This window comes from Pan paniscus, chromosome 6, assembly GCF_029289425.2.
Source record: "Pan paniscus chromosome 6, NHGRI_mPanPan1-v2.0_pri, whole genome shotgun sequence".
Lineage (NCBI taxonomy): Eukaryota > Metazoa > Chordata > Mammalia > Primates > Hominidae > Pan > Pan paniscus.
Window position 1 is genome coordinate 33,650,968 of NC_073255.2, and position 10,067 is coordinate 33,661,034.

At 38.6% G+C, this 10,067-nt stretch overlaps 1 protein-coding gene across 4 annotated transcripts in view; it reads left to right on the top strand.

The window, feature by feature from the left end:
* Nucleotides 1–7,196, top strand: part of CREB5 (cAMP responsive element binding protein 5) — a 416,278-nt gene extending 409,082 nt beyond the window's left edge. For all 4 annotated transcript variants that reach the window (XM_008960013.5, XM_063606199.1, XM_034963847.3 and 1 more), the window contains one exon: nucleotides 389–7,196. In XM_008960013.5, coding sequence (XP_008958261.1) covers nucleotides 389–552 — 164 coding nt within the window. In that variant the 3' untranslated portion in view covers nucleotides 553–7,196. The remainder of the gene's footprint in view (nucleotides 1–388) is intronic.
* Nucleotides 7,197–10,067: the final 2,871 nt, after the last annotated feature.

The window sequence follows — 10,067 nt, forward strand, 5'->3', positions numbered from 1 at the left end:
TGAAGGTCAATTTATTTTCAAATAATTTTTTAGATTGAGCAACACAGATTCTCCCACCACATGTGAGTATTTTTCCACATTTGATATATGGATGGCTATTTAAAAAGACAAGATGGGGAAGTTCACATATCCATGACTGAAACACATCAAATCATTTTACTGATACAGAAAGCATGGCTTTGCTCGTAGATACAAACTGGAAAGGCATAGCATTGTGACAACAGTTGAAAATAAAGTTTTGAAATTAACTTTCAGAAGAAAATGTGTGAAACTTCTATTTCAAGTAAATATCTAGTACCGTTTCTCTGAGGAGTCCACAAGTCCATACAAAAAAGACCTATATTGGTGTGTGTGTATGTGTGTGTGTTGTCTTTTTTTTTCTCCCTAGGTCCAGAGAGTAGCCCTCCTGCTAGTCCTGTCCCAGCTTGCTCCCAGCAACAAGTCATCCAGCATAATACCATCACTACTTCCTCATCGGTCAGCGAGGTGGTAGGAAGCTCCACCCTCAGCCAGCTCACCACTCACAGAACAGACCTGAATCCGATTCTTTAAAATGCACCATCAGACCTGGCCTCCAAGAAGAGCTGTAGCGTACCATGCGTCCTTTCTTTTAAGGGCATTTTTAGAATTAACTCAGACCTGGAAGACTCCTCAGTTCTTCAAAGACTGGCTTTCATTTTTATAGTTACTATGGAAATGTTGTCTTTTATACTTAGTTATATAAGAAAAAAGGGAGTTATGCAATTAATATCTATCAGCTTGGGAAACGCTTTGGTGCTTTTCTCCAATTTTCTGGTACCAGTTACTTGTTTATAAACTGAACCTTTTCTGTATATAGCCATGGTTTCATTCTTATCAGTCCAACCCTTTGCCTGAAACATTGAATCTTGTTAAACCACAGCTTTTAGCCAAAATGAGGTATACCTAGATGTCAAGTAAGACAGATCCAAGGTAACTGGGTAGGAAATCTTTTGACATCTTAACTCATGTTGAGTTTGTGCTGTGGTGTCACCAGAATTCCAGATAAACACACAGCCTTTCCCATACCTTTTTTTTCCTTGCTATAAAATATTATAAGATCCATTGATGTCCAAATAATACCACCGAGCATCTCTTCACCTCTCCTCCTCTTGGTCCACTTGCTAATGCCCAGTTTTCTTCTCCATTTCCACTTTTTCTTAGGCTCCCTATTTACTATTCATTTTGACTTCCTTCTGTTTTATTTTTTTCCCTTTAGCATTGCATGTGAATAAGAAAATAATGTTTAAAGAAAAAAAAAAAAAAAAGCAAACCTCCAAAACGTGGACCTAACCATTGCTTCACTTACACTTCACCCACAGCTGGAGTTCATTCAACTCTTGCTTTTCACAAAATAGTAACCAGGAGATGTTTAATGTGCCTGATTTAATGTTTTTAATAATCAGAGCAAATGAAAGGTGGTTTAGTTATAAGTGAAGCACGGTTGAATACCAGCTGGGGAGACACTAGGGAAGGGAGCTTTGTAAGCCTTGATTGCGAAAGTCCAAATTTTGATGTGGGGCTATAACATGACACCCTTGGATTGCGACTGGTTTTATACGGCCTGTCTATAACGTTGAAAATCCATGTACTACATAATAATTCAGAAGGGCTCTATTCACTACACAGATTACATTGTTTAGACATCAGCTGCTAATAGCCTAAGATTTTTTTTTTTTTTTCTTAAGCCTATGGAACCGGCTTTGCTGTTCTAGGGGGTGAAAATAGACTAACTACTGGAGAAACAAAGAGAGAAAGAAAACCCAGCGTTTCCATAGGGGCACTTTTAGCCTTCCCACAACAGTTAAGCACTCTTTGACTGCTGAAGGAACCCCATGGATGAGGCGCAGGCTACTTCACTCTTTTTTTTTCTCTTTTGAGACAGAGTCTCACCTATTGCCCAGACTGAAGTGCAGTGGTGCCATCACGGATCACTGCAGCATCATCCTCCGAGTTCAAGCTATCCTTCCACCTCCGCCTCCTGAGTAGCTGGGACCACAGGTTCACATAACCATGCCTGGCTAATTTATTTTTACTTTTATTTTAAAATAAAAGATGAGGTCTGTCTTATGTTGCCCAGGCTGGTCTCAAACTATCCTACTTCTTCCTCCCAAAGTGTTGGGATTATAGGTGTGAGCCACTGCACCCAGCCTACTTCACTCTTCTGAATTATTCTGATTTATTTTCAACAACTTTTGTGAACTCGCCCATGATACAAAGCAGATAGTCCCTGAACCACAGTCGTGCCTCCTTGAAACAAGCCATTCTACTGTGCTAATGTTTTAATATCACATCTCACAAATAACAGGGGTGAATGTTTCTCTCTAGCAATCTAGGCAGGTGCTGGTGTTTCATCTCCATTTGAATGCTTGACCTCTTAATGTGTGTGTGTGTGTGTGTGTGTGTGTGTGTGTGTGTTCATGGGTTTTAAAAGAACAGTATTTTACAAAAGGTGTAGCTTTTATAAGAGTTCAGAAAAGGGAAGGATGTGTTTTTTTCTCTCACTATAGTATAAGAATCTATTTTGGAGAAAAAAAGAAAATATGAGGGTCTCGAAGCATGATTTTTATATAACTAGTTTCAGTTTTATCTAATAACTTACTTTTTAAATCAATATTTATCAACAATCTTTCCGTGTATGCAGTGCTTTCAAAAGATGGTTTTGAGTGTCCAGTGAAACTTACGACTTGGATATATGGTTGAAGAATCAAAACAAAAGCAAAAAAAAAAAAAAGCAAAAAAAGAAAAGAGAAAAAAAGAAAAAATGCAAATGGAATAATTTTCTATTATATTTTAGACAAACATATCATTTTCAAGTATTTTAAATACTGAATTCATAGTTGTTGTTTTTTAAATTCCAACAGTAACAGCTGAATGGTTTAATCTGACTGGCTTCCTAAGAAATGTTTAAGACTCAGCTTTAAAAAGAAGTTACCATTCATATCTCTGTTTTGAAATCAAAAATCATATTTCAAAATTCTTTCCTAGGACCATCTATCTGTCTCCCCTCCCCCCCACAAAAAGGAGAAAGAGTGCATTAAAATGTTTAGTTGGGTTTTTTAATTTTTAATTTTTATGTTATGTTTTGCTTTGTTTTAAGTAAACAAAAATTTTTCTTTCTTTACTGCATGCATAGCACTTAATAAAATGGATTTTTAAAAAATCCACTAGTAATATCAGAATGTCCAGGGAGTGACTGTCACTACAATGATGGTTTAGTTTACTTCTGTTCCACCTTTTGATTGAAATATTTAGTTGTTAGGCTGAAAGCCTCGGCAGTTAAGAACTTGCCTGAGTTTTCTTCGTTCAGCAACTTGACAGTTTGACTGATGTGCATTATATATAGCTCAATTATGTCTGTTTTTTATGCTAAGTAGGAAAACCAACCACACACATTAGCAAACCGGCCTCAACATATAATTAGAATAAACTGTCTTCTTGTTCTACTCAGGGCCTTTAGGTGTGTTCATTCACGGTATGGAAATACAGTAAATGAAAGATTCCAACTAGTTGTCAGTGCTTCTTGAAATTCCAAACAGAAAGATACATTGGTCAAATCCAACACTTGGCTTATCAATATTAAGTCTTTTACCTAAAGGCCCAGCCGTCACCAGACAACAGAATAATCAATCTGCCTGAAAATCCCTCCTCCTTGTCCTACACTTTTTGCCTGTTTGGGAGAATATCTTTGTACTCCATTCTCCTCCCTCAGCCAGTTACTGGGTCACCCATCCATGTGTTCATGAATCAGTCATCACGGCCTGCAGAGCACCTGTCCTAAGGAGGGAAAATCCTGTCACACTGCCTCTCCCCATTCGTGTGTGGTTTTCTTGATCGGCGAGATCTGTCTCTGAAGTCACTGCCAGCCTCCCTGGGAACGTCTATAGTGCCTCCCCTGCCTTATGTGATGGGAGTTAACAACTCAGATAAGTACACCTGAGAGCATTTCTATCAGGTAAACTGTCACTTAAATGGAGGTGTCCACATCTTAATTGTTTCTCCTTGACACATTTCTCAATCCACGAAGCCAGGAGAGGTAGAGTGAAAATCCCAGCCATGGATGAATGTACTAATTTGAAAGCCAAGTGTTAAGTCGGGTGTTTTCCCGTTACACTACTACTCAGCCCTCTCCTGCGGCCACATCAACGGATGCAAGTCACAGTCTTAACACAGCCTGTGGGAGACAAGCAGCTTGTGTGCTCACAGTATATATTATAGTAATTAGGGTGACTTAGAGCAAATACTCTTCAGATCCTATGTAGTCAGTGAAACAAAATGGAGAGCGTATTCTGATAGAGGGATGTCGACGGTGAATGTTCTGGCGGTTGTTGCCTGTTAAGTAAACTTTAGTGTGTAAGTTGAGTTTGTCATTAAAATCATAAACCAGCTGCGGTAACAGACAAGCCTTTGGCTGGGGAGTTTTAAGCCTCGGTAACTGCTATAAAACTAGCCATCCAGTTAGGATAGAATGTGTTTCTTTCTGGTTAAAAAAAGGAAAAACCATTTAAGAAAATATATATGTATGTATGTGTGTATACAGTGGAATTCAAAGGACCAAAGCAAAATTTGAACAGGAATCTATTAATTTAGAATTTTATAAGATATTTATTAATAAATGTTATTTTTAAACATTCCATTTGAACAGTATTCTGTAGGATCTACTTGTTTTTAAAGTGTTAGTCCATAATAAACTACTATAGTTACGTGTATTTTCATTTTTCAGGGTTTTGAATGGCTATTCTCCATCATTTGGTGGAAATGTTTGCTTAGATCTCTGTGCATAGACATTTCAAGGATTTTTATTGCTCTGTGAGTTATTTTTTAATCAACATTCTGAACAGTTTTTTTTTTAAACATTTATTTCTGTGTGTTCATTTTTAAAGTAAACTCTTTCATTTAGGAAGCAGAGTTCAGCTAAAGGGAATCAGTAACTCTAACTGGAACAGCTTTCTTGTAGAAGTGTAAAAACAGCTTCATCTCTGCCTCTCTCCACCCCACCCCAATTTCCTAGAAAGCCTTGCACTATTCAGCTCCCTTAGTGCTTTTTGTCCCTTCCCGAACAATATGCAGTAGCTTTAAGCCATTCAAGCTCCATTATGCAGTATATCGAGAAGGGAAAGGAAACAACCCATTTAAATTTGAATAAAACCGTGCCTATGCGAACAGTAGCAATTTAGAATCTCTTTTCTGCTTTTAAAATAATTTATATTTAAAAATTGCACTTTAGCTTTTTGATCCCTTTGTATTTCTCTTATTCTCTTTCTAACCTCTTCTCTGTCCTCAAACTTGCCTTTGCTCTCCTTTACAATACTCCCCACCCCTCCTCCAAGGCTCTGAGCGGCATCATTTAAAATACTTTACAGATATTTGCACCAGGTACATTTATGTGCGTCCATTGGTAGCACAGCTGAGACCTGTGTCTCACATCAGCCTAGGTGAAGCCTACTACAAGAATGCCAAGGAGAAGAGCCAGTACACTATATGGTTTATACTCTTTATCCCTTTATTCATAGCATGTTTTTTAAAAATGTTATATTATGCAACAGATGTGAGGCAGCAGCTAAGCTATACTTAAGAATTTTCTCTCACCTTCCAAACCAAAGTGTCCTGAATAAGCCAGGAGACTTATTCTTTTGTGCACCCTGGTGCACATCTGACTGTTGTCCTAGCCATAGACTCTCTGAGGCCACTGAAAGAACAGTGGCCCTATCGATTTCATTCCTAGGTCTCAAAAATACAATGTTGCCTTGTAACATAATTAGGGACAGCACCTCTATTTCACAATTATAATCTAAGGTAGGATAAGACGACACAGCAGCAATAAACTTACAAGTAAAATTCAATACCAAAACAAACACAAAGAAATTTAAAAAACAAAAAACATAGCTCGTCATGTTGTGAAAATGAAAAAGTGTATGTCCATTCAAAATATTTTACTATTTCTTGTGGAGTTTTCCAGTGATGTAATGCTTGTAGCCAAATTGCTTAAAGAGTGTTTATATATTTTTTTCCTTATAAATTGTCTATTTTTAAAAAAAACTATTTAACCACAGCTGAAGTGGGGGGTAAGGCCAAATTGCCAACACTTGTTAAAAGATTAATACTCTTAAGTGGCACTCTGATACCTTTCCAACTTGTCATCAGAAAGGAATCAATAATTACCAACTGTTGTATTTAGACCAACTTACAATATCTAGCTCATTAGAAGCCAGGATCTAGAAAGCTCCTTCTAAGCCATTTAAGATATTCTTACATTGAGCTTCATATTATAGAACTTTATAGGATTGGATTTTTTACAATAGAATAATTTAGCCTCAGGACTGAGAATGTGGAAGCTGAATAAATTAGCTTTAAATACATCATTAAAATCTTATGCACAATAAGCTCATTAGATTCTAGTTTTCTCCTTTAGAATACCAATGCCACAGACACTACAGGAGATAATGAAAGGTATCAGTTGTGTTGAGTGGAGGGAGTTTAAGAGAAAGGACCCTTCCCAACCAGCAGCCAGTAGAAAATACAACCTACTCACCTTTTTCCCTTCTAAGTTCTGCTAAATCACATCTGCCTCATAGAGAAAGGAATGTTGCCTTTGAGAACTGTCTTGGAGAACAGATAAGCTTGAAATGTTCTCTCTAGAGAGGACATAGGGTTTGGGATCCTCTGAAAAGGCCCAGAAAAATAGCTCAGTTCAAACACAATGTTCTAGGACAATTGGAATATAAATATTGTCCAAAAATATAATTAAAAGAAAAAAGTTTAGCACTGTGTAAAGTAAGTGTTAACTGAGGAAGTCCCAAAAAGGTGCTGTCACTTTAAGTTCTGGACTTGGGGTTCTTTGTATTTGTAAACAGCAAAGCATTTGTGTTTGTTTGTCTATTTGTAAAGCAACCACCTTCCTTATTGGAAGGAGAAAAAAAAGGGGTACATACATGTAAATACTTGCTGCAGCATTTAATATGTTTAATTTTGTGTTAAGCTTTTTGTTGCATCGTGAACACATTTATTGTTACCAATGGACAATGAGTTCATTAAGACTGTTCAACTAGGTCAGATTTTTACATCTCTTTCTAGCAAGAAGAGACAAGATTTTGTGCATTTGTACAAATGTTAATATCACTGCAATTCCAATATAATAAAGCACTCAAATGCAAATAATATATGTCACCTTTGTATGATGAAATTTGGGGTTGGGGGTAATGACATCTATTCCTCACATAGTCTTGTCAGAGGCATGTGAACCAGAGCAACTCCATCTTGAATAGGAGCTGGGTAAAATAAGGCTGAGACCTGCTGGGCTGCATTCCCAGAAGGTTAAGGCATTCTAAGTCAGTGGATGAGATAGGTTGGCACAAGATACAGGTCATAAAGACCTTTCTGATAAAACGGTTTGCAGTAATGAAGCCAGCTAAATCCCACCAAAACCAAGATGGTGACAAGAGTGACCTCTGGTCGTCCTCACTGCTACACTCCCACCAGCGCCATGACAGTTTACGAATGCCATGGCAACGACAGGAAGTTACCCTATATGGTCTAAAAAGGGGAGGCATGAATAATCCACCCCTTGTTTAGCATATCATCAAGAAATAACCACAAAAACGGGCAACCAGCAGCCCTCGGGGCTGCTCTGTCTATGGAGTAGCCATTCTTTCTTTCCTTTACTTTCTTAATAAACTTGCTTTCACTTTACGGATTTGCCCTGAATTCTTTCTTGCAGGAGCTCAAGAACCCACTCTTGGGGTCTGGACCGGGACCCCTTTCCGATAACAGTCTCATTCATGACTTATAAACCAAGGCTTACCTTTTCAGGGTCACCATTATCTAGGGACAAAAGGAGATCAGATTTTCTCCTTCCCAGACCAGCACTACATTCCCACTGCCTCTTCCATCCAACTTCCCAACTGAGGTCACTAATCCAGCATATTCACAGTGGGTTGGCCATACAACTTAATTTCACTTTAAGTGAGTTTGGAATTAGCAGATTTTAACAGTCAAGAAATAAAGGCAGCCTAAGGTCATGTTTCAGCCATGTCTAGGAACCAAGAATAACGTGCTGGCTTCTCGGACAATCAAATCCTGGGGTTCTTTGCTTGATCTCCAGAGGAGTCCTAAGGGTAGTCTTAGTCCTTTTATGTGTTCCTTTAGATATTGCCCTTCCTTTCTTCCTCCTCTTGCTTTTATTTCTTTTTCTTTTTTTAGTCATTCTCCTTTTCCTCTTACACTCGATATCTGATCCATCAGCAAGATCAGAATCCAACCATCATGTAGCACCAATCTTAAAGTTATGCCCTGACCAAGCCATCAACATCTCCCACCTGGATTATTACAATAATCTTCTAACTGGCAACCAGAGGGAGGCTTTGAAAATGGATGTCAGACCACGTCCCCTCACTGCTAAAAACTCTGCAAGGACTTCTCACTTCATTCAAATCAGGTAAAAGCAAAAATTCTTCCACCACCCACTTTAAGTTCTGTAACAACCCGACGTGACCCACCCCCACCTCATTCATTGCCTGAGCTCATCTCCTGTCATTTCTCTTCCCTCTCCCCCTCTCCAGCTTCACTAATGTCTTTGCAATTCCACAAACCTCAGAAGCACCATCCACCTGAGAGCCTTTTCACAACCTGTGAAGAATATTCTTTACCCCAATATCAGCATAGCTCACTACCTCTAGCATCTCCCTATCAGTAAAGCCTTTTCTTAGCTTCCTATACAAAATTACATCACTTGTCTGCCTTGCCCAGACTATCTTTTCTATAGTGTTTAGCACCACCTACCATAATTTATATTTGTTGTTTTTGTTGCCACCACAAGAGCAAAGGTATTTCCTATTTTGTTTAAATTTGTCACTAAGATCTAAAACAGTGGACACACAATGGGCACACAACAAACATTTCTGGAATGGATGACCTGTTCTTTTCTATCTTCCTCCTATTCTCAGAACATTCCAACCCTTCCACCTGTTCCTGCAGCCAAAGCAGCTGTTTTTTTTGTTTTGTTTTGTTTTGTTTTGTTTTTGAGATTGAGTCTCACTCTGCTGCCCAGGTTGGAGTGCAGTGGAGCGATCTCGGCTCACCACAACCTCTGCCTCCTGGATTCAAGCTATTCTCCTGCCTTAGCCTCCCAAGTAGCTGGGACTACAGGCACATGCCACCATGCCTGGCTAATTTTTGTATTTTTAGTAGAAACGGGGTTTCACTATGTTGCCAGGCTGGTCTCGAACTCTTGACCTCGTCATGATCCACCCACCTCAGCTTCCTACAGTGCTGGGATTACAGGCATGAGCCACCACGCCCGGCCAAAGCAGCTGTATTTTAAAACCAGTACCAAGACATGTCACTGGACACATGGCAGTGGGAGATGATATTTGTAATCGGTACAGAAATAATTGGGGGAAATGATCGCTGTTCTAATGGCGATCCCATCTGTTACATTTACATTTAGACCACTCAGTATTCTCATAGTTCCCAGGAGAGTCTTTCTAATGCCCATTCCACACTCATTTGCAATTTCAAAAGCCATTACTATTGGTTAAAAAAATTGTTATGATCCTACGTTTGTACTTTGAATGCAGCCAGTTCTAATCTCTATCCTATCTCTCATCCCTGTGTATCCCTGGAGCTTTGTAGTGTTCTTTATCTTACACTTGCTGATGTGGCTGGTAACTGGTTGATGACTAGATCACGTTTTACTTTTGCATTACATATTCTCTTATCCAACATAAATAATTTTTTATCAAGTCAACCTGCCTTGTGTTTTGAGACCTAAGTATGTTTATTAAGAGACTGTAAAAATTTGGAGCAACGATGGGCCCTCTTTTTAAAGTCATTGAAAACAAGCCACTTTGGTAGGCCTGCTCCCATGGCAGTAATGTTGATTTTATCAAACCAGCTATAAAAATTAGGCTGCCAAAGAATGTGGGGGGGAAGACTAAGTTTAAATCTATAAAGATAGAGTCTGGATTCAGACTTGCATCCTTCAGAAGATATTTCTTTTTGGCAACTATAGATGGCTTTTCAAAATGGCTGAAAGGATGGATAAATTATAA